General features: G+C 35.8%; 1 protein-coding gene across 1 annotated transcript in view; it reads left to right on the top strand.

Moving 5' to 3' along the window:
• The first annotated feature begins 767 nt into the window (after positions 1-767).
• The window catches only part of LOC110376541 (alpha-1,3-mannosyl-glycoprotein 4-beta-N-acetylglucosaminyltransferase A), a 31319-nt gene continuing 5368 nt past the window's right edge, over positions 768-26718 (top strand). Inside the window, exons 1-5 of the mRNA XM_064036784.1 lie at positions 768-1198; positions 14883-15022; positions 22571-22683; positions 22941-23058; positions 26259-26467. Of these exons, the coding sequence (XP_063892854.1) occupies positions 14890-15022; positions 22571-22683; positions 22941-23058; positions 26259-26467 (573 nt within the window). The 5' untranslated portion in view covers positions 768-1198; positions 14883-14889. The remainder of the gene's footprint in view (positions 1199-14882; positions 15023-22570; positions 22684-22940; positions 23059-26258; positions 26468-26718) is intronic.

Below are 26718 nucleotides of genomic sequence, written 5' to 3' on the forward strand. Positions count from 1 at the left end.
ATTTAAAATAATTTTTGGTCGCACTAAGAAAAAAACAGTATAAAAAAATTACAAAGTCCAGTTTTCATTGAAAAAAAGACCTTATATTCTTGCCCGTGTATGGGCGCTTATAAAGACGGGTGGTGGGGTTGACCCGAGGGGGAACCGTAGGGTTGTCAGCATTTACAATTTACCCCGAATTGGGGAGCAAGTACTTTGCTTGATTTTCTACCAATTGTATGCATAGTAGCGCATGTCTGAGCGGAGTATGGCAAAAATAGTTTTTTTTTTCAGAAATGTTATTTTTTATTCAGTTCCTTTTGTGGCTGGATCGTGGATGAAAATTTTAAGCAATTTTCGACATCATTATCATTGTAATATATAATTCGTTGTCCAAGTCAAGTACAAACAATTTCATATAAATAAATATTTTGATAGTAAAAAAACTCACAATATAAAAACACAATAATTTGAATATTTCAGTAACATAAAAGTAGAATATTATATACTTATTTTTTTTCTCGGCAAAATGGAACCTTTGATATTCGCGAAGTTGAGTAGTCATTTAAAGATATGATAAAATTTAATTTTTGAGTTTTTGAGATTTTATATTAAATGACAAAAAAATTACCCTTAAAGTAGAACAGTTCCATACCCATAAATTAAATTTTATGATTTAGTATAAACACATTCACAAAACATGTATAAATATCGTTTTGTTTTAGAAAAACTTCCAAAAACAACCGTAATAAAAACATTACCCTCCTTCTTTGGCAGTCGGGTAAAAACAAAGTCCTATAAGAGACTTACCTAGCACGCAGCATTGGCCGCCACAGAGGGGTAAAAAAACTGGGAAATTTCAATTCGAAGCTCGCCCTCTAAAATGATCCCTTTCCTCAGGTTCCACCCATTGAAGTACGCATGCGCGAACTTCTCCCTAACCACCCCCTGGCTATAAAAGGTTGTGTAGACCGGGCCGGGAACTCACAGGATCAGAAGATTTCGTAATAGCAACCTCGTAGTAACCACGGTCGGCAAAGCAGTTCTCGCCTGTTTCTCGAGGCGAGAAGCCGCGCTCAGACGCTCCGCGCTATCACTTCACTTGTCAAAATAAAAATATTAACCTCTCCAAAATAATTCACTGTAACTTCATTAAAAAATCCGGGCTCTAAATTCGCGTAAAAAACATGTAACTCAAGATTGGTGGTTCCAGATTTCGGTAAGTTGAAGAACTTTATGCTTTTTTGTTTATTTCACACCTGTTTTGATTTCGTTCTATCATTTTTAAGGTTAGTTTTTTTGTTATTTTCCTTGTTTTATTTTTTTCTTCACTTATTTATTGAGGGAAATTATTTTTTTGACTTAGATTTTTTTTGGGTGGGTAATACACTTATTTTACAACTTGTTATTTTTTTATGATTATTATTCGCGATTTTATTTTATTTTGCGAACTTTTAAATTGTGTGTGTAAGTGCGGAAAATGTAACTTCAAGTTTTGCTCGCGACTTTGCTCTTATGAGATGAAACAGAAAAAAACTATCTCTTCTGAGCGAATTGAATTAAATAATTTTCTGCGGTTAGCTTTTCATCCGCGACTGTAATATTTGCTGAGCTTTTTCTAAGTCCTGTAGACTTTGCGAATTAGTCAATAACTTTCTCATTCTTAAATGTAAAGTTAAATAAAAATAAAATCGATTAAAGGATTTAGTCATTGCAATTTCCGCATTTAATATTATTTCAGGATTTCTTATAGCTTCGTCATCGACGGGAATTTTGAATTTCGAAACATCGGTTTAGAACTTATGGACTTTAACATTTTCACAATTCGTTGGGGTTTAATAATAATGGACTATTTTGGGCAATAAAATCACTTCTCTAATACTGAAACTTGGGTAGGAAAATGCCGAAACTCGTAGCTCTCTCGTGATCACGTAATGACGGGCGCCGCGCCGTCTGCTCACCAGCCAACTGAAGGGAACTCTCACACAAAGGCTGCCGTGTTCACCAGTATTTTTGACGAAAATGCATCAAGCATTTGCTGAGCTAGTTCGGAAATTGATTCGTTATCAGATAAAGGGTTCTACTGAGCTTAGCCACTGCTTATTTTATTGCGATAAGCGATGGATAAAGCGACTATCGTGAACCTTATTATATAGTCTACTTTGGTAACGTTAGAGGAGTATATTTTAACAAAGACAAGGATGCAGGGAAATTTCGTATTTACTTTTCGGTACGGTTTCAACTATGAGACATTTTTACAGGTTTTTTCAATTGGGGAATACGCCAAATTAAAGGTTTCAGACAAGACAAAGACATTTAATTTGGATGGGAAACCTACTAAAGAATTATAGATTTTTAGGGATTCAGAAACCTCTTCTTCTTGGGTAGGTACTTCTGAAATGGTGATCCTGTCATTTTGACTTCTGAATTCAACTTTTAAATAGGACTACTATTAAAGTAACAATTATATTACTCAGTACGACATTCATACATATTGCCAATGATTTGGCAAATGTCTCTCTTTAAATTATTACTTGTCTTCTGTCACTTCTGAAAAGGTCACTCACTTTAAATATAAACTCAGAATTTTATTATACAACTTCTTTCAGAATACTTCTGACTCGGAGAGTCTCTCACATTAAATATTGACTTCAATTTTAAATTCATGCTTTGGTCACTTCTGAAATGGTGATATTTCACGTTCGCCACTGAGTTCCAATACTGACTGAGAATTTTATAGCTTCTCTTTCCGTACTTCTGACTTGGTGATTATCTCAATTTGAATAAAGACTACAATTTTTTAAATTCAGACTTTGGTCGCTTCTGGCATGGTCACCTCCTAATTTCAATACTGACTTAGAATTCGGACTTGAAGTTTTAAATTCAGACTTCCGTTGCGAATTCGGACTTGTAGTTTTAAATTCAGACTTCCGTTGCTTCTGACATGGCCACTTGATACTTTTAATACTGACTTAGAATTCGGACTTGAAGTTGTAAATTCAGACTTTGGTCGCTCCTGACGTGGCCACTTCTGACTTCAAGAATAAAATTCAGACTTTAGTCCCTTCTGACATGGCCACTTCTTACTTTCAATACTGACTTAGAAATCGGACTTGAAGTTTTAAATTGAGACTTCGGTCGTTTCTGACATGGACACCTTCTTTCACTGCTGACTTAGAATTTTGACTTCAAGACTTAATAAATTCAGACTTCGATCGCTTCTGACATAGTCACTTCTGACTTTCGACACATACTTAGAATTTGGATTTCAAGTTTCAAATTCAGACTTCGATCGCTTCTGACATAGTCACTTCTGACTTTCAACACATACTTAGAATTTGGATTTCAAGTTTCAAATTCAGACTTTGGTCGCTTCTGACATAGTCACTTCTGACTTTCAACACATACTTAGAATTTGGATTTCAAGTTTCAAATTCAGACTTCGATCGCTTCTGACATAGTCACTTCTGACTTTCAACACATACTTAGAATTTGGATTTCAAGTTTCAAATTCAGACTTTGGTCGCTTCTGACATAGTCACTTCTGACTTTCAACACATACTTAGAATTTGGATTTCAAGTTTCAAATTCAGACTTTGGTCGCTTCTGACATAGTCACTTCTGACTTTCAACACATACTTAGAATTTGGATTTCAAGTTTTAAATTCAGACTTTGGTCGCTTCTGACATAGTCACTTCTGACTTTCAACACATACTTAGAATTTGGATTTCAAGTTTTAAATTCAGACTTTGGTCGCTTCTGACATAGTCACTTCCGACTTTCAAAACATACTTAGAATTTGGATTTCAAGTTTTAAATTCAGACTTTGGTCGCTTCTGACATGGCCGCTTCTGACTTTCAACACATACTTAGAATTTGGATTTCAAGTTTTAAATTCAGACTTTGGTCGCTTCTGACATGGCCACCTCCTTCTTTCAATACTGACTTAGAATTTTGACTTCAAGACTTAATAATTTCAGACTTGGTCTCTTCTGACATAGTCACTTCTGACTTTCAATACTGACTTAGAATTTGGACTTCAAGTTTTAATTTCAGAATTTAGTCGCTTTTGATATGGCCACTTCTGACTATCGACACTGACTTAGAATATGGACTTGAAGTTTTAAATTCAGACTTTGGTCGCTTTTGACATGGCCGCTTCTGACTTTCAATTTCAATACTGACTTAGACTTTGGTCGCTTCTGACATGTCCACCTCCTATTTACAATATTGACTTCGAATTTTACGTCTCAATTTTACCTATCAGTCATTTCTTACTTGGTCATTTTTCACTCGAAATCATGTCCTAGGGATTTTACTGAGAACTAAAATACTTGATAAGTGATCAAGCACTTTTAATTTTTATTTGTATAATTCTTTGGGTTCGGCTTTGAATTTTTGGGGGTCTTCTGGTAGCGATCATTTTAGGAACTTTAGCTTTTTCCCCATTCAAATTATTCTCTTATGAGATTACAAATATGTCACCCTGGTATAACTACCGACAACATTTTATGATTTAGCACATCTCTGACATCTTTGAGACGTAAAAAAAATAGTTCAATCTAAACCCTACCGATTCAAATTCAAGATACGTGCTCATATTTCATTATTTTTCTTCCTGTTGAATATTTTTTATAATAACTTTTCAAGATGAGTATAGTTATTTATCGGTATTCATTAATACAATGGTTATTCGCAAAAGAAAAATTGCACATAACACGACCGCTATTGTTCAACAAATAACTTAACAAAAATACTTTTCTTTGATAATTGACCATTGTTTCTCGTAGCTCTCTACAAACGATATGTGTGCTATATCAACTGACCGACCAAATAAGCAGTTTCCACACATCAAAAGGATAATTTAAATGAAAAATGATACAAAAATAAATAAATATGATATTTAAAATTAAAAAGAAAAGTGTTTGACTTATTCTACCTCTTAATTGACACCTCAATAATAATAATTATACCTAATGGACATGGACATGGACGGAAACAAAAGAAGTTTATGTACTAAATAAAAAATATTTTATCGTAAGAGGCCAAGATACTACTGGTCACTTATTATGAACAATTTGCATCGATTAATTGAATGAGCCTGAGCGAACAGTGCGCCTGTAAATGTGCTCTGTTTGATAGCCCTCCAATCAAGTCGATAAACAAGTGACGAACAATAGTTCAATACTCGATACCTAGAGTTTCGCTTGTAGAGAATACTAGTGTAAGATGAAGTCAAAAGACAAACAAATATTCGGTTAACATATTAAAGTCGAAAAGAAGGAAGTCCATTTCTTGTAAATTAAACGGGATAATTAAAATCCGATCATTCATTGGATTATTAAAATAAACCACGTCATTAGAGCATTTCGTTACAATAATGTGCCTACCTATCTGAACATAAAGACTTGGGTTCGATTCCCAGCTAGTAAAGCAACAGAGTACCCGGATCGTATTAAATATATCTACGAGGTACTTTCAGCCTTATTACTGTGTATAATTATAATCAATGATGCAAAATGTACTTAGATCCTACAACACTCTGTCGAACATTACTATTCAAATCTACAGTTGAATTATGAAGTGGCCACCGAGTGACAATATCTAAATGATCGGTCGCGCCCCGAACTGTCAGTACCGACGCTAACATGACGTGATGACAGGCTAATCACTTTACTATCATAATGCAACAGAGGAGAAATTATAAACGATGAAAATTTAATTGTATAGTGTTGTTGTATTTTATTATTTAAGTATTTATTTTCTAAATCAAAAAGGGGCACATCAGAATTGAGGACCCTTTCTACGTCTGGTCAAAACAGACATTTCATTTACATATTTTTCGTACAACTTCATATCTATACAAGCTCGAACCATTTTGCTACGCAAGTCCACAATCTCCTCTTAGATGCTGAGTCTGCTGGCCTCAGTATATCGTTCGCTTGGATTAAATCCCATATCGGGATTCCAGGCAACGAACTGGCTGATTCCGCCGCTAAATCTGCTGCCAATCTTCACCGCTCCTGTGACTATGCATCGATCCCAATCAGTTACGTTAAATATAAGAATAATCTCCTCTGCCGCCAGGCAGCCTCTGATCTCTATGACACAGCAACTCACATCAAAACTCTTATCCCCAGCTATGAGCAGCTCCAAATATATTTAGCGTCAGTCAAACCAAACTTCGCGATCACGCAATATTTATCCAACCACGGCTACCACAAATCTTATCTTCACCGCTTCCACATCACCCCCGATAATCTGTGTCCATGTGACGGGATTAGCATTCAGACCTGGAAACACCTGACTCAGGAATGTCTTCGCTTTTCTTCCACTCGGAATGACCACTTGATTGTGGCGGATGGTTCGAGCCCCTATGACATAACCCAGCTGACGCCAGAAGCTATGGACACCATGCACAATCTCATTTTTCAGATTGTCAGGCAGCTCAAGCGGTTTAACAACAACTAGCCCATTTGTAACCGCCGATCACCATACCATCATCCCACCATTTCCCAACATTACATCATCCCATCATTTCTGTACCATATCCCTTAAATTTAGTTTTATATTTTATTTATTATGTACGTATATATTATATAATTGATAAAACATATCCCTCCTCAAACTACCCACAACATCTAAAACCCCTCCACAATACCTCCCCAACCCAAAACCAGTCAGGAGAAAGGCGCAGACATACCATAAGTGTTACCCTTTCTCCCCAATGTAAATATTTAAAAAAAAAAAACAACTCATTCACTACAAAAAGAAAACACTAAGTACAAAAATAAACCAACTGTTGTCATTCACTATCGAACCATCGTACGATATTTCTCATGAAAATGGACGCGATAATCTTTCAATCAACTACTGCGTTCACGAGAGAGTATGTGAAAACAGAAAAGTAATGACAAACAATCATTACAAGACATTACTAGTTTACTTACTTGACGACAAAACAAATCACGTCCAGCCCATGTCTAAGTAACAGCACGGATCAAGCATAAGGTTAAGCAAGGCTAGCTGGATGGGTGACCATCTTGTAATAACGATTCCTCTGTGCTTCAAAATTCACGTTAAAACATCTTTGGCAGTCCGTACGGGTAGTCAAAAGCCAGCTAGTCTGATAACCAGTCATACCGAGGGTTTTCAGGTTGCCCGGGTAACTCTATTTAGTAGGTAATGGGTTCTGTAGGCAGTCGCTTCTATTTGAGAAAACACAAGGCAAGACAAGATGATGACGTAAAAAATGTCAATAAGAATATGTCAATTAAAAATCCAAATTAAAATGACCTAATTTCGGATCTTTCAAATCTAAACTCCTTTGTACCAAAAACGCTGTTCTTATTCAAGCCACGCCAATGGCCAATGTTTATAAAATACTCGTGTTCGACACCTCCATTCACAATGCATCCCACTTTTAGACCGCAGCACGGTCTATCTTAAAGAGCCTAGCACATAATCTAATTCTACGTTCACGTCTGGATATAACATGATAAACGTTTAAGCAGCTTCATCCTATAGCCACAACTTAATAATAATCTCGTTAAGTTTTGCCACCTAGAAATAACTTAGAGTAAACGGGGTTAGTAATTTTGCAGTTTACGGAGCCTCGTGCCGTGACTTCCAAGTTTGCTAAGCACTGTAAATATAGGAAAACAAGAACCACGAATGTAGGAAGGAATTAATGAAGACAAAACAAAGACTGCAAAGTTCTTGAAAGGCGAAATGAAAACGCTAATGAAGATGAGCAAGTAGGAACAAGCTTGAATAGTAAATCATACGCTAATATTTGAATCGCATAGAATTTAAAGTAAAGTAGGAACATGTAGGATAAACGACCTTTGTAGTAAAGTGTCTCTATAAGAAGGAAATATCGAACACTAATTAACTACTTATTAATAGAAACTCATATTTTATCCAGCGAAAATTTTGGTATGTTCTATAAAGCTACAAGTAAAATAAGAACTTAAAAAAACTATGAAAGCCAACCTTCGTCACAATTAAATTCCCTTGGGAAATCATAGCAAAACAAAGTATGGTAGCTACCGAAAATATCATGAATAAGTAACGAGAAACACATTAAGCCTACAAATATACCGCACACGTCAATACTAAATGGGTAAGGCTTCTATAAAAACCATTATTTCGTAACTATAATTTATTCCACTTTTGTCATAATAGGTGCCACTAGAAATATTTTTATTGATGATAAACGAAACGTGATTAGTTATTAATAATTTTCTTTAAAAGTAGATACACGACTAACCTTTAAAAAAATTAAGTGTTCCGTCATCATATAAAACAAGATGTCAGTTACACTTCCCAAGAAACTAAACTTTTATTTTTCTAAATTCCAATACAGCGAAACCATCTGCAACAAAATAAACATAAACAATAAACAAAAAAAACAGACTCAGACATTAGAGATTTATCATTAAAAAAAGCTAAATACTAAGTACCCATCCATAAAGTAATTTCATCGACAGCAAATTAAACTATTCAACAAGTCAAAGATAAAAGACTTAAAACCACAGATACGATCAACGGAAAGAACATTTTCAATTTTATCGAAGTCTTTAAAAGTCAAAGGGATGTTGATAAAAATAGCCACAAATGCAGCAAAGAAAAAACAATCAGATAGCCATGGCAGGAGTTTTATTCTCTCAGTTATTGGACCACAGACAAGAAGCTAATCGGCTTATCGGCCAGCCTTCAAACCGCTGCTGACAACGATCTAACGAACAGTTTTTCCAATAAAAATCTGCTTCATAATTGAAATCCTTTTTTAAAAAAGCTACTGAAGTTGCAACTGAAACTTTAATTGTTGAAGATGCAATGTACTTTACGTTTGGATTTTGCTTAAGCCTTTGATCGGGTTAGCTCGGAATTGAAATGACAATTGCAGATAAAGATGTTAGTCTTTGACCAAAGGAAACTGTTGGTTGTTGCTTTTAATGAACATTAACGAGGACTTTGTTGACTTTGACTTTGTCTTAGCGAATGAGAAAAAAAAATGACTTAACAAGTATCGTCATCTTACAGTATCACCACTACACAAATTGATTCATTAATAAAGTTACTTGAAAAACGGGAATAAGTTTTTAACATACTGCCTCCATTTATAACTTAGAATTTCAAAATATCATCATCTATCTTTCCGCCTTTCCGCTTTTCTAGCCTTTTTCCGACTAAGTTGGAGTCAGCTTACAGTCGAACCAGATACAACTGAGTACCATTGTTTCACATGGATCGACTGAATGAATGTAAAAATAAATGGAACTTATTTTTATTTACAAATAACTTTTTACAATAACTTAATATACATACAACTAACTTATTAAGGTATAGTACCCTGGTGGGTAACTATACCTTTGAGGTTTGGGGTTGAAACCCTCGGGCCGTGGGGTCCAAGTGCTCATCTCCTATATAAGGATATCGCTAAGCGACTTGCTGACACTTCAGGTGACCCAAGGGCTGGTTTTTATTTTGGCCAAAAAGTAAGCATTGCCATCCAACGTGGCAATGCTGCCAGCCTCTTGGGTACACTCCCGGTGGGCAGCGATGAGGAGGAGTTTTTTGATGCAATTTTTTAAATATTTTTATTTATAGTAAGTGTATATATTAGGGACTGAATGAATTCAATCTAGATACCCAAGTTTTTCAATCATCATCCTCCTCCGAGCCTTTTCCCAAACTATGTTGGGGTCGGCTTCCAGTCTAACCGGATTCAGCTGAGTACCAGTGCTTTACAAGAAGCGACTGCCTATCTGACCTCCTCAACCCAGTTACCCGGGCAACCCGATACCCCTTGGTTAGACTGGTGTCAGACTTACTGGCTTCCGACTACCCGTAACGACTGTCAAGGATGTTCAATGACAGCCGGGACCTACAGTTTAACGTGCCATCCGAAACACAGCCAATGGTGTCTAAGAATACTTAGAAAGTACATACAAACTTAGAAAAGTTGCATTGGTACTTGCCTGACCTGGGATCGAACCCGCGCCCTCATGCTTGAGAGGTTGGTCCTTTACCCACTAGGCCACCACGACTTTTTTTTTCCAAGTTTTTCAATATCATGATGAAATCGGTTATATTATGGTTATACCGATTATCATAAAAGATATATAATGTGACGTCATTTTTGCGTGCGTCTATAATCAATACACCATTGGCCATTCGACATTAACTTGCAAGTATTTCTGGTCACATCGCTGCCTTGTCCATGACCTTTGACAACAAGTCTTTATGTAAGACTTCGTACACTGAGAGCAAATAAATTGGGTCACCGGGAACGAACGTATTTCGGAAAGTAGCAGCTTAAATGTCAATATTACTGTTCCTTTTAAAGTCAAAGTGAAGTCTAAGATAAAATCTTTATTGAAAATAGACCCAACATTTGCTCTCTTTCAAAGTTAACGTATAATAAAGAAAAGCCAATTCGGTTTAGGAATAGGATTATTGTTCATGATTTTGTCTCCCTGTTTTAACATCTGTCCTAAAATAGTAACTCTAATTGCGGTTCTATAAATAGAATTTAGGCACAAAGTGAACAAAGTGAAACCGCAACGAGTTTTCAAATCGATAGTACCTGGGTAATTCATAATTTAATTACAGTAACCCATGGTTCCATCCAGTGTGTGGTTTTACTGCACTTAATTGCAATCGATACCTGCAGTATCAGGAAAAATAGGCATTTTAAACTTTGCTGCATTCAATACAGGGTACATTTTATAGCGAATAAAGAAGAAAAGATGATTGTAGCTCAATTTCGTATGTATTTTTTTGTTTGGATTCGTCACACCAAAATATTTTTTTACGTTAATATCAATTAATTCGAAGTACAAAGTCAAGTATGCGAAAACAATAGAAAGTCATAATTATTTAACAAGTGGCTATTATTTCTCGAACATTCCACAAGCCCTTTGTATATAGTTTATAAAATATTTAAAGCTAACATTCTTGGTCTGTCGTCATTTAGTTTACTATTTAAACCATACTATAGGACATACCACAATGCTCTAGATACTGTAATTATCAACTTGAATGAATGTTACATTGTCTCTTCAAAATACTCTACTTGCTCTGCGCTATTGAATACATTAAAAACATTGTTTCTCTTCCTAATGCAGTAACTATAGGAAGATAGCTCACATTTTGAAAAATAATGAAAATTGGGGACAAAACTCAATTTAAAAATCTTTTGTATGTTGCATGTGAACGTCAAATGTCGCATTGTAAATCTCCTTAGTAGAAATAAGTACACCTACATGGTTTTCCTCACTGAGAACAAGGAAACGGCCAGTAACACAAGTACGTACAACGTCGCACGCATTATGTCTAACCATAATTACTGCTCTGGCAATTATTTCGCCAACACAATCAATGTTAAGTGTCGCCCATTCACAATCGTTATTTTAAATATATTTTTGGTGAAACCCTTTTGTGTCTGGTCACGTATCTTATTTAGTGTGTCGAGAGTGCCTGCCGACGTCCCGCACAATGGACTCATCTCCGATCAGTATAAAAATATACCTTTTAACACCGGCAAGATTTACTTTATGCATATAATTGTTCACCACTTAACCATTGATTGTTTAATCAACTGTTTTCTTCGTCTGCAATGTGATTAAATTCAAGTTAGTCTCCATCTTAAGTTTCGTTCTCTGCTCTAGAACAAAATTGAAACGGTGAAACAATTACACGTCTATCTGTGTCTCAAGTGCAACAAAGAATTGTTGAAGGAACTTGATTTATAAGAAATGCGCGAAGCGTGCGATTTAATTTATCTTCATAATTAAAAGTGGAAATTACGAGTTAATTAATATTGTCTGGAGAACATTCTATCTTCTTAACCGGTAATATTATAAACGCGAATCTTTGTATGTGTATTTGTTTGTTCCGCTTGCACAGAAAAATTATCCATTAGATTTTGTTAAAAGTTAGCAGTAATGTAGCTTATACATTAATTAACATGTGGGCTACTTTTTATCCATGTACGGAAAGTAGTTGGCTCGGGACGTGTGTGAAACCGCAAGTACAGCTAGTGTATGATAAAGCAAAGTTCCCGTATCTCCGCCACTATGACAAACATTGGTCGTTCAATAGTCGGCACGTCAGGGCATTGTTGCGTCGAGCAGGTGTCCACATTGTTTGTCCGTCAACTGCTTAGCTTGTTATACGATAATTGTTGTATACTCGCCTCGATCTAATTGTAGTAGTAATCAACTTCCCAGATAATGTTTATCAGAAAAAGTTAGTAGTCTTACTTTTTCTTTGTCTCTGTACATCTTTTTAGAAGCCATCTTATCCTACAACGTCGGATTTCAGAGTTTCACTATTATGTAAATAATACCTCGAATCTTAATTATACACTCGAAACACACGAGCCTCTGTCACAGTCGGGTAAAATAAGAGAAAATGAGTAAATATTAACGAGTATTCCGAAGCCACTAATCAAAGCAATGGCAAAACATAAAAAAATCTTTCATTTCCCACGTTAATGTCAGTCTATTTATCAACATTTCCTCTTTTACGGGCAAAGCATAACAGATGAAAAAGTTTCGCATTTGCACGAATAAGCTTTGCGAATGAAAAACTAAACATGCTCAAAGGATACGGAAAATGTGAAATTGCAAAATCAAAACCGACGCAAATACTGCTAAAACATTATTTACTCCATAACAAGCTGGCTTCGGATCTATGAGCAAACACACTGCACAACTATGTGTATAAGTATACATATTTGAACGTTTGTAAACAGGAGTAGTACGGTCGTGTTACGTGAATTAAGGAACTTTGGCAAATGCACCGTAAAGTTACACATTAGTCCCGTATAGACGATTTGCGTTTGAGTTTCCACGCCATGGATATTTCATGAATCCCAGCTTAGTTGGCTAAACTAAATATAGCTTTTAGTCTGTGTTTAGTTTTACCTGAACCGAAACTTTGTCTATTTTGGTTGATAATGTTTGTATTCATGAACTAGCTTATGCCAGTGGTTTCAACTGCATCCTGTGGAAACTCCATCACTCATTCGAATAAAAACTAGCCTTAGCCTCCCTCGGTATTTAGTACTGAAAAAAAATTCAAACAGTTCAAAAAACTTTTCAGATTTATAACATTAGTATAGAAGTATAGATGAATGATTATGAATTCATTATGCAACTATTCAAAAACTTATGTGAGAAAAAATAATTTTACATTCAATTGAAAAAAAATAGGGCACTGCGACTTATTATTATGAAGATAATGATGAACTTATATTTCTTGGAATAGAACAGCACTTGCAAAATTATGACAAAATTCACACGTTTTCAAGTACGAAAACATCATTACTAATGCAAAAAGGTTTGGAATGACTTTCAAAGTTGCAACATATCATTTATAGAAACAGTTAGGTACAGTGTTTGCATAACTTTTACACAGTTCGCGTGACATTTTTATTTGCCTGACAGTTTAATATAAGGTATACCTACCTACAAATGCAGCTCTAGTACCTACTATTCTTTTTTAAAATAGTAGTAGAATTTATTTAATTTATTTTCCAGTGTAAAACAGCACTTCAACTTTAAAGAAACCATAGGTAAATCGACATTTACATAACTAACATCATTCTTAGCAGAATATTTCAATGGCAATATTTTTGAGTTAAATCTAAGCTCACTTTAAAATAGAAATGAATTTCCGATTGCAGCAAAATCAAGGGGAAAAATAATTATAGTGCCGATATGAAGGCAATTCTTGTCTACAGTTGTCAAATTATTAATTCAGTGGCCGTCAATCGGTAATACGTGAAGTGTGGTTAAGCTGTCATTTTACGAGCTGCGTTGACAGCCTATCATTATTAAATCTTTAAAATGAACGGTAGAATTCGGAAATCCAAGAAAATGCCAGTAATTTAAAGTGTACGTATTACGTACTATTAATTGGTATCAAAATAGTTTTTCTCCGTGTTTTCTTTTTCATCTAAAAAATTCTTTTAAATTGGGTCATCTGCACAGATAACATACTTTTCGATTTACCTCATTTCGAAAAATGAAAGATTTTATTTTCAAACTGACTCGAATTGCATGCACTGCAGTGTATACCTGTAACAGGAAATTGTAGTCGCTGCGTTTGACAGCAAGTGTACACAGAGCAGATGGCAATAAAAATATGATCTACGTATATTGGTTTCTTACAAAGGCTAGATTTCCTTCGCATGACAAGCAAAAGACTTTCATATGTAGGTAATATGGACTTTCTTCCGCTTGTTGTCCGCTGTTTCATCTTCGGATTTTACTTCTTGTATATGGTTATTAAGTAGCATACAGCTTTTCTACATAAATAGGCTATTTAATACGGAAAGATTTTTTAAATCAGACCAAAAGTTTAATTAGCGCGTTCAGCTAAATAGACTGTCAAGCATAATTACAAGTCTTGGGTAAACTAGTGCATCCACAGATTACTTCATACCTCTAGTTACTATATTACTACATATTTTACTCTTGTTGAACATTTCATATTGAATACTGTTTTTAATGCAATACGTAATAACGTTTATTAGTGTAATTTCCTTACTTCTTATCTTCGTAGTATTAATCACTGCAATGCAACGTCGAGACGTGTCGAAAACTAAGCTCTTGCTTCGTCTATTGAGAAAATGGTGAGCGAATATTTTTATCTATTGTCTCTCGATGACACTTCAAATATCGAATTGAAGACAAAATAGGGACACTATTACCTAGCAGGGGGACAGTTAGGGACTGAACAACTACTGAACGGATTTTCATGCGGTTTTCACCAACAGGTAGAAGAATTTCTGAGGAATATTTTAGTGTAATTAATACCCATGCAAAACCGAGGGGCTTTTTTAGTTTTCCTTTATAGCACTCAAGTTGTTCTCCCATTGTTGCAGTGTAACAATGGTTCTGCCGAACAGCACGATGGGACGTGCGCTGACGAGCCGGTTCCTCGCCCCGAGGAAGAAGATCGCTGCCTGCCTTCTCCTGCTACTGTTCGTCGTCTTCACCATCGTGATCTTCACGTCTGCCAGTGGTAAGTTTCACAATACTTGCAACTTTTTTTACTTAGAGCATTTAATCAGCTGGAGCCGCTATGAGCAGAAATCTCTTTGCTATAAAGTCAGCTTGGAGCGCAACAAAAAAGTGTGTGTACCCGTATACTGCAGACTAAACAATCAGCCGACAGTAGGCCCCTTGGTTGGAAAATATATTTATTTAGTGAAAAGCGCAATTCAATTAAAGTTTCCAGTCGGTCTTATACCGGCCAAATACCCGACCGTTGTAATTTGCGCACTAGTATTCTTCTCCATATTGAGTTATGAGCCCAAACAAACTATCGGCCGACTAAAAGTTGCAGCGTGCTTGTACTTTAGTCTCTTAATAAAAAAAACAGCCGTGCAGAATGAGGGGTATCTATCCTTGTCCTGACAGATATCTTTTCTATGCACGGAGATCAAACACTCCATTGGCCTACTTCCCATTTAATTGTTCAATAATTTTATGGGAAAAAAATGGAGGACATTTATTCTCTATTGTTTTATATACATCGATGTTTTTTTGACATTTATTTGGCAGAGGAACGGCATGCCGGTGGCATCTCCGATTGGTTAAATGCTCTAAAGTTCATAAAGACAAGGAATATCTGTTCATTGATTAAGGATTTTAACACATCAATAATGACCATCGGTTTATTGGAACGTTTCAGTAAGATAAACGTTAAAATAAATGCAACAATGTTCATTATAGGTACCTACTCTATCCAATTCTCTCAGGTCACTAATTTTCACTAGTTGCTTCTAGAACATGCTGGCTTCCTCACATTTTCTTAACAAATTGAATAAAGTGAAATACGCGCGTTGCTTAATGAGGTTGTTTATGAGTAGCGCCCCAACTGCCTTGACCTACGTCACTACAATGTTATCATATACTTGCGTATGAACTAACTCGAGCTTGCATTCATCTCATTTTATAATGCGAGCTGTTGTAGCTCAGCTCTAACGAGATGCTAGGAAACATATTTGTATTACACCAACATCATTTTACTTACCTAGATTATATGTTACACGACTCAAGGTTGTTCTGAATCTACACCATTAGGGAAAGACAATTTATCATTTTTGCTACTGAGTTAAGAAACTACATCTCAAGAAGGCAGGCTGACAGAAATAATAGTCAGCAATAAAAACAAACAAGTTGATTTGTTTAGCCCTGATAACCGAAACTTCATAACACGTTCTAAACTGTATGTGCGTGAACAGTTCATATGGCGTTGAACCAAATATCCTCATTTGGATAGGTCTGTCCGGTGTTAGGATACTCCAGACAGCTAAACTGTACTACCTTCGGGTTCCAATTACCGGCTGCCACTCTCGTTTTTGTCACATGCCGGCGTCAACGCGCGTCAAATGAATCGATTGTCATATCGATCTATTTGTTATTCGATTTTCATCAGAATGGCAATGGATCGAATCGGATGTGGCGCGATGTTTCTTCATTAGTAGGGAATAGCAAGGCCTTATGTTTTGGAAATCAATGGAAGAGGTCAAAGTACAGAAGGACGTCTTATGACTGAAATGATGATGATGAAATTCAGATACTTACATTGAAACATAATCATGACATGTTTTCACAAAAAGAGACGTATTTACGTATACTTTTGTAAGTGTGCAGATGTTTCTGGAACATATTTCGTAAAGGGGCTATTTTCGCACAAAAGGAGTGCATCCGATGCATGTGAATATGTGTCAAATGTCATTCGAACTGAAAGCATCTTATCAGTTGCTTTGTTCAGGTTTTACCAAGTATAATGTATTCGGATTTAACTCAGTTGCAAAACGGTAGGTATTGATTCCTTGTTCCATAAATGCAGGAGTGGACGCATTATTTCAGCTTGTAGAACCTATACTTTGTATTGAAAATCAAATTAAGGAACCAAATAAGATCATCTGCTTAGCCTTTTTCCAACTATGTCAGTTTTGCCTTATATTCTAACCGAATGCATCTGAGTGCCAGTGTTTTACAAGGCGCGACTGCCTATCTGACCTCCACCTTCTGACACCCCTAGGAAAGACTGGATATCACACTTACTGTCTCAGTAGCTTCTGACTACCCGTAACAACTGCCAAAGACGTTCAAATGACAGCAAGGAACAAAATGAATAGTCATCTAAAAATACTTACAAGAATCGAATTGAGAACCTCCTGCTTTTTAAGAAACCAGTTATGAGTTGTGAAAACTCCTTACTTTAGAAGACATGGCAATGAAAGCTTTTTCTTTCCTCGTTCATAGCTAAGTTATTATTAGTTACGTTACATTATGCGTTGTCAGTTGTGTGCAAAAGTTTCTATAGGGGATGTACATAGTAATTACGAGTGCGGTTACTTTTGTACCAGGTAGCTGCAGCTGACATATGGTCGCCGTTTATTATAACGAGATGGTTAAACAGTACTTCGCTTTTAATATTGTGCTTGTAAAGTAGTTTTAGTTGCGATTAGTTTTTTGTTATTTGTTCTTGATAAGGTTCAAATTAAGGCTTGTAATGTCTTTTTTTCATTCCTGTGTAAGTTTCTACGTGGTGAAAATAGTACTTCAATGGTAAAAGCTCAGCCTTCAAGGTTTTAAAATATTTATTCTTCTTTGAGTTTTTTTTTGTTGATTTGAATTTTATATGTACTGTTAATTAACATGGATATTTACAACACAAAAGAAACTATCCTAGTAAAACAGTAAAAAAAACATTAAGTATATCTAAAACGCGTCTTTGAGATAATTATCTCTTAAATCAATCTCAAAATATTAATTATCCTTGTATACTATTAACATGTATCTAGTCTGTCTGTTCTTTTCCACACCTGCAAATAATATTTTTTCCCACGACAATTTCCTCGCAATAGCTTGGCGACAAACTGATCATATACACTGCTATGGCGACTACAGTGTGATCGCACATTATGCATCGATGCACTTATTAAGTGCAACCATTTCGCGTTATCGTTGTGGTAGTGCATTCTTATCTTTACTGCTTTGGTATTAACACTCGATATTTTATTGTTCAGTGTTAAATTTTTACATTACACATATGTGACGTACATAATTTTCCGCAATTTCATGCACGTTATTTTCTTTAAAATTAAATCGACTAAGTATATCATCCTGACATCCTAATTCACAGTTAGAAATGTGGAGTCCGCACCGAAATTGTCGTCAAAATACCTCCGCCATGCTGGCGTCATTAGAATGTATCACAAATTATTGTACATTAATAGCGAAATTCATGAATTGACCGCTAATTAGACAAGCCACATGTATAACATACTTATGCTCAATAACGCTGTTACAAATAAACCACAAAACTTCATTGATTCAATATCCAAACATTTGCCAGTAATTGGATAACACATTTTGGTTCGCAACCGATGCGCATTTGAAAATCTTCATTCGACCAATATTATAATGTGATTAAATATTTGTTTCGAACGATTTAGTATTTAGTTATTAGTCAGCTTAATGAATGGTTTCACCATGGGTTTGTGATAATGGTGAATTTAGTTTATTGATAAATGCTTAGTTTTAAATACAGCTATTATTGATTTCACAGTTTCGTCACTATTTTGATATTAAACTAAACTGCTAAAACTAATTCGACAGAATTCGATTTATGATTTAACAAAACATTGATGAGAAAGACTGAAATCTTTACTGGGATATCAGTAGATTAAATAAGATAGGGAGTCGCTCCATATAAAACTCAGTCTAGACTGAAAAAACAAGATGGTCAACAATTTATTATTGCATATTCAGTCACGGTCTACAATAGCAGTAGACCTAAAGATAGAAAACAATTTGTATCTCCAAAACTAAAATTAGCGAGCTAACTTTGTAAAATCAATAATTTTCAGGAATAGAATGAACATGTCAAACGTAAGCTGGAACAATTGACCGGCGATAACCCTTGCGCGAATGGAGACGAATGAATAATGAATAAGCCTTCCACTGCATTAGTGGGCATCAGGAACTCGCCATATGTTCCTAATACAATTACTAGTAATCATGTTCCATGAAAACTCTTCGGAAATGTCTTTGTCTCCAATTTCCGCTTTACAAGAATACATTTTTAAAATGTCAATTTAATTTTATGAGCTTATATAGACGCTAGAATCCGAGCAGTCTCGGGCCCAGACTCCCAGAAAAAGGAGCGGGAAAGAAGAAAATTCAGAAGAATTTCGTAATTCAAACATCACGTCTCCGCCCTTTAAATTGCATCCACTGAGCGGAAGAATTCTACTGGATTCTTAAAACTTCCGTCTCCCCTTTGATGCAGTCTGGCGATTACATACGGGTATCAGTTTGCCCAGTTAGATTAAGGAGATCAAATAGACAGACACGGGTATTCAGTTTATTAGACTGCAAGTTGACCCTACAGTTGAAAAATTCTGTTAGGCAGATAACGACTCAGCAAGAAGTTATGAAAACGTGTCATATTTGTTAGCAGTATGTTGTATTTACTAACCCTGAAATTAGATTAATTTTAAAAGACACCACGCCTGAAAAAGATGATTAATCTGAAAAACTGGCGACAAAGTATATGTTGATATTCTTCCACACTGTAGCGACAAGTCAATGACCTGTCTATGCAGCGGTCAGCTATTTTCATCGTCCCTTTATTCGGTACCTATCTACTGCAATTTTATTTAACCTAATTCTATAAAAAGGTTCTCGGACGTTGAACGTTAACCTACCTGTTAAAAAAATGAAACTTTTTTCCTGTCACAACAAGAGTTTGTTTGTTAATTGATTTATTTACTAAGCGTTCACAGTTAGAAGGCTGAGCCGATTTAGATGTGCACGTATTTAGTTAGAACCTTGTAGATAGCGATAGACTATTTTGACTTGACTATTTTGACCTAACCTTACCTCAAGACGAAAAGAAAACTACATATCTATTTTACTTATCCTGTTATAAATTCCAGTTATCTGTCGTCGATAATTTGCATATTAAATACGGTCGCTAAAACAACATCTATATACATATACATACACGTTGTCTGCCAATCTGACTGTCTGACGTCAGACCATGACGTCGCGACACCTGACGCGGAGGTAACGAAAGTTAAATATAAACAGTTATTAAGTATTAATACAGTTAAAGCTAGGCGAGATGACAGCGCTTTCAAGCTGCGAGATTTTCACCGTAGCAATGGTTCGTAGTGTCAAAACAATTGACTACTGGTGGAACGAAAGATGAGGCGTAAAGCCACGTGACAGAGTTTTTCAGTTCACGTGACTGAATAACTCTGTAGGTTTTGCTTTTAAAAAATCCACTAGAATTCAGCTGTGAGATATATTTTTGTTGAGTTTATATTGCAATAAAAGCTGTTGAATACGGTTTGATCAACGTCACGAAGTTACCATTTCCCTCAGCCGGTTAAAAGAAGCCTATACGTTATTCAGATGTTTAACTTATGCACTAATATAGGTGTTTTTTTATAGTTACAAATGGATTTATCTCATTCAAACATTCACATTAATAATATCTTTATAAAGTATAGCTTTAGGTGTAATGCTGCGATAACTATGGCTATCCAATCGCTAACCCAAACTGACATTTGTTAGGAACTCTCAGCGTTGGTATATATTAGGGCTGTGCTACACTGAAAAATATTTTTCTAATGCTAAACTGCAATGTTCAAGATCAGAGTAGAATTAATAATTATGGTTTGAGTCCATTTTTATAATTTTTATCTTCGCTTCTCCAAGTAGACTGAAAATCTTGTCGTCTAATCATCGTCCTATCTTCAGACTTCGCGAATTCACAAAAATTACAATGACACTGACAAACTGTGAATAGCATGTACCCTTACCGTGAGAGTTTACAATTGAAAGAACGAAGTTGTAACGAACATATATTTACTAACAAGCAAACTTTGTATGTAACTGTGTTCTGATTTATAACACTCGATGTTAGTTTTGGCAAACAACAAAATTAACTATGTTGAATTTTATTTCTAAACATGCATATATTTCTATGCAAAACAATATTTCAAGTTTTCATTTCAAATTAACGAAATTTCAAGCCCCGCTTTCACACCAAAACTATTGATTTCAATGGAATTTAGTACATAGATGGGCAAGGCCTGAGAAATGACAATAGCTATTTGCCCGGTTGCGGGAACGAGTTCTCTCAGAACGCGGGTAAAACCGCGAAGAACCACTAGTATAAATATAAACACCAAGTACGCAAGATCACTCATGAACAATATCATAGTTGCGTATCTACATTGAAGACAAAACGTTCGGAATTTCTCGTTGGAATTGTTCCAAAATACAAAAACCGGCTTGCGTCGTTTTTGACCGAAAGTACTTCGATGTGTAATGTTATTGAATAGTGGCAAAGTTTTGTACATTATCTCTACATCACGTCACTTTACCGTGACGTCATCAACGTAAGTTGGGAGGTGTGGATATTTGTCACTCTTTCACAAAAACAACTTAACAGATCTTGATGAAACTTTAAAAAGGCCTCAAATATAATTTCGATAATAATCAGTAATTTAATAAGCAGTGAAAGAATCACTACTCAAAGTAATTTAAATGGGCTCTTTACATACCTTTCATTGTGAAATCGCAAATTAATTTTTGATCCGATCGTTTTAATATTCCCCTTATCGAAGCATCTATGTCTAAATGACAGGGTGCCTAGATTATCAGACAGCAAGGGCGATGATCGTATACTGACCCCCCCCCCGTCCCCCTCCTATTCCAATTAACGTTGTTATTTATTAGTCTGCCACTCCGTCACCTTCGCGTTTTTCCCTTGGGACTGCACACATGTATAACATAAGCTTTATATGTATTGCAAAAATATTGAGTTGGGGTGGCAACTGTTGTTTATTTTCTTTTAGGGGTTTCGAACCGTGGAGGGAAAAAATGATCCTTCGATCGTTGTTCGTCTGTCAAGACTTTTTTATTCGAGATTATGCGAAAGTGTACAGTAGACCGCACATCAGTGGTAACTGTCATGCACCTTAACTCAATAGTAATAAGTACGATTTTCCTATACAACTGTTACCACTGACCTGAAGTTGACTGTACGTTGTGAAAATAAGTAATCTTGAAGTCCGATTCGATTTTGAAAAGTTAAGTTTGTGCTTCACGAAATTTTCTGGTGCACTAATCTGACATACACTTTACCACTTTTTTATATTACCATCATACTCTTAGTCGAAAAGCCTCTTAATCTAAGAAGTCTTCAGAAACCTTCGTCCGAGGTCAGGTGCAAAGATGAGGGGCAGATTCTAAGATCTTGAAAGCGATACCGTTTTTTTATTCGGAACATTATTCTCTAATTCTCCCGCTCTCAATCCCAATGTACTCCAGTTATCGTGATAAAATATCCTAAGCGTCATCAGCATTTTGATATCATAAAATATGCTAACGTATTTACTTCCTTTTATTTCTGTATTAAAAAAACAGCATTCAAAAAAACATTGACAAACTTTATCCGTCTGGGTATTATTTTTTTCATTGATTTAACCCCAAAATTAAAAAATCATTCTCACAATACGTATATTTTGTCTGGCAGCTCGACTCCAACGCGAGGAGCACATGGAAGAAATGATAGCAGAAATGCAATCACACCTGCAGTTTCTGGAAGCACAGTACAGAGGAAGGCAGGAAGATGTGATCTCCTTACAGGTAAGTGTAGTATTAAAATAAACACAAAGACAAAATCACTAGATTCACGAGAGAAGGTAGCGTCTTACCAGCAGGGTAAAGAGGCTTCAAATATTTAGTTCTATATTTAGCTTCCATGTGTTCGAGAGGAAGTTTATAGGGATAGACAGGGGCTTATTTTTGGCACTGGTGAATTAACGACTAAAAAAATTTCTACCCCTACTATAAAAAGAAGAAATGTTGCAGTTTTTTGTAATTTTACAAATTTTCCCGAACAGGCGAAAGTGTTTTCCGACCGTGGTAACAGTACTCCGAATCACGTGACTGCGCAAGAAGCAGCTCACCTGGCGGCCACCATGACTCCTGCATTGACAGCACTTCTGAAGAACATGACCGGTAAGTCTCATGGATTCTATACTGCTGTGCTCATCGTTATAACCATGGGACATCGACTACTGGACAAGGCCGTCTACATATTATCTACTACTGGTCAAAGGCCATTGATTTCCAAAGGGTTGGATGCGGAATGCGTCCATCGACTACTAATGACCTCTGCGGCTAATATTGCGAATTAATCTGTATATCAGTTTCTCTGAGCGATCATATTTTTTTTATCCTTTTTGTAGTATTTATTATTTATGTGCGCGCTTTATCTTAAGTATGTACAGGTTTCACCAAAATCAAATGCGGTTCATCACACCATCACGACTTGACACGATATTTTGTCATCGAGATCTGTCAAAGTTTCATCAAAGGTTTTTAAATCGGCCAAGGTCACAAAATAAGATGGCTTTCGATGGTCATCAGATCTTATAAAGGACATTAGTTATCCTATAATTAAATAGTTATATTAGTTAGTTACTTATTTATGTAAGCAGTACGCGAACTTGATGAAAAGCGCTGCCAATGTCTTACTTCGACGCAATGCAAATTCGTGCTGTGCATATTTTGTAGCCATAGCTTTATTCCTAGGAATTTTATCGTTAAGTATTAACTATATTAGTGTGCTGAGCTTTAATTGGTGTAATTGCCTACCAATAGACTTATTTATTCAGGTACATTAAAAAATCAACATTTTTGTCGTCAAAGTCCTGAGTGCAAACTGTACTAGCCACATAGACACCCTCTAATAACTCGACGAATAATTACTAAAGTAGAAGTAATAATTTGTCCAACGACCAGGCCTAACACTGACGTTGCACCTAGTTCCCACGACTTAGTATGAGAGCCTTGCACCCAGAGTGGGGCTTTGTCGAGTAGCTATCGTCTTTTGTCCGACTCCAGACAATTATGAAATGACCTATGATTTTCCCCGTAATGATGCATCCAGAATATTACTTGAATCCGAAAATTTGGTGTTCATTATTTAACAGAATATGCATCACGAGGTATTAATTAATGAACAGACGTACGAAATTATTGTTATGTTGGTCTGTAGTTTTGTTTTCGATTCTAATGAGCGATGGGTAATGAATTCCGCGGAACTAACGAGCATCATTAAAACTGCAAGCAACTAACTGAGATTTTATAACATACTGATGATTTCGGAACAAAGTTCCCCTACGTACCAGGGGGAGTAGTACCCGCACACAGGTAAATGGTACCTAGATATATGGTGTTTGCCTTTAGCCTACGCGCACACTGTAGACCGGCTGACTGTCGGCCCGGGTGGTTGGAACAATTTTTTTTTTTAAATCGTGAATTCAATCAAAGTTTTAAGTCTGTCTGATACCGGACCAATACCTTATAGTTGTTACGTGTGTACTTCATCTTAATACTGATTTATGAGCCTAAACTGACTATCGGGCGACTAAATGTTCGTAGTGAGCGCGTACTCTTAACAAGCTATAGGTATTATTACCTATAAGATTCATCTAAATAAAATAACTTCTTTAGGTAGTTTATACCTACTTGAGTAGTCAGAGTTAGAAATGAAAGGTTTCATTACCGACCGCTTGGCTAATGTACGAGCACTGCACACGTTCTAATTTAATTGTCATGCATCTGCAAATGTTTCGTAATCATAGAAAATCGATGATTCCAGGGTTTCAAGTATTTTATGACTAGGTACTGAACTTCATCCGTGGCAGAAAGATAGTTTTTAAATCACCTAAATAATGTTGCTAGAATTAACCAGATACTATGTTTCATCTCAATATGGTCAACCGTTTTGTAAATGTTAAATCTTTGTTAGATTTAGAATGTTATAACAATAGTTACGTTTTTAGTTAGTAGTATGCTAAGTCAAGAGACTGCAAGAAACTTTAGCCTAAGCAACCTACTTAGATATTCTTGAAGACGACTCCAATGAACTTGGTGACTTTGAATACACTTGCAAATAGAAATAGAATACAACTTTGAATTTTAGATAGTGAATTTCAACCCGTGGTTTTACCCACATTCCGAGGGAAGCACTTCCTGCACATGGATAAAAGCCTATAAGCTATTCTGTATATAAGCTATACCTACTACTGCCAAGTTTCATCAAAATCCATCCAGTAGTTATTGGGTGATAAACGAACAAACATCAATACATAGGTATTTTCGCGTTTATAATATTGGAAGGATGTACCTAATTATGCAATTTCTATATCACTGAAAAGTTTCATCAAAATCAGGAGGTACAAAAGTAAACACACACTTTCGAGTTTTTAATATTAGTACGTTCACCGACATCTCTCTTCAAAAACTCATGAACATCATACAAAGACAAATGAGAACTGTGTTATCATCAATGCCTAGATATAGCTAATTCATTTCACGCATTGCTAACGAACAATAATAAGTCTATGTTAAACTCACGGGACATTGATGAAAATATTCATCAGTTTTTCGAAAAAACTTCGGGTAACTACTTATGTAACGTATGTTGACATACAATTAATCGACTAACGAAATAGTTAAATAGTAAGAGCAAGTAGTTGTTTTAGCTCAGCTATAATTACTTTCGATTTCAATCTTACTCGGTTTTGATCATCATCATTGTGAGCGCTGATCACTATCATCATTTTATTTTTATTCATTATTTATTTATCAGTATTATTTTATCTGCAATAGACATGATTTGGTTCTCCACTCCAACTTTGACCTATTTTAGTGACACTGGCCAAAGACCTCGGACCCACTTGGCAGGTTTTGAACCCACTCAAAACTTTTCGCTACATTATGCAGTTTCAAAATAGTATTATTTATTTTTTCAACAGTTAAGTAACACGGCATAATATTGTTACAGCGTTAAGCACTTAAATGATTAACGATGCATAAAGCAGGTTTACCCTTCAAGCCAGATTTACAGATTAATTCGAAATATTATTTCTCATTTACGTCGGTTTTCGATGAAAATGTGTTCAATTATTTAATGCATTGGTAATTATTGCCGTCTGACTTTGGGTTCGATTCCCAGGATTACTACAATGAAGCTGTGAAAGCTTAGTAGTTTAACAATTATAGTCAGCTAAAGCAACTTTTGTCACCGTATCTCGACCTTATGACCCAGTTACGAAGAAGACTTCCAAATTCTTAGGCTGTTCCATCATCAACTTATCAGGATTTTCATTTCACTTCTAGAAGTTTCATTTTATATCCTCTTTCACCAGGTACCAGAACAGCAGCTGGTATTCACACCAAGAACCTGCAACAACTGAGGACTCCCTTCGTATACCAGCTCCTCCCTCACCTCATGAACAGCCCTTACAGCTTGAAGCCAGCATTCCACATGAGGGGGGGGCGATCCTTCTCCTACATCGTCGTAGGCGTACCAACAGTCAAGAGGGATAAAGAGAGCTACTTAATAGTTACACTCACTGTAAGTATCGAATTTGGACTTTATTTCAAAGGAGCTAAAGTTGCATTTTGAATGGAGTGGATGCCAATAAAAGTGGCTGTGGGAGAAATCTTTGCTACTACGAGGGTAAGCCCTTGAGTATCCTCAATGTTCAACGTTCTGGCAATTGATTTGGAATAATGTGGAGAGTATCTTTTAGTCAATCGAATTCATTGAATTTATAAACAGTATGTTGTATAACTTGCAAAGTCTAAGTTTCCTGAGATGAGGAG

The sequence above is a fragment of the Helicoverpa armigera genome, chromosome 1 (genome assembly GCF_030705265.1).
Source record: "Helicoverpa armigera isolate CAAS_96S chromosome 1, ASM3070526v1, whole genome shotgun sequence".
Classification (NCBI taxonomy): Eukaryota; Metazoa; Arthropoda; class Insecta; order Lepidoptera; family Noctuidae; genus Helicoverpa; species Helicoverpa armigera.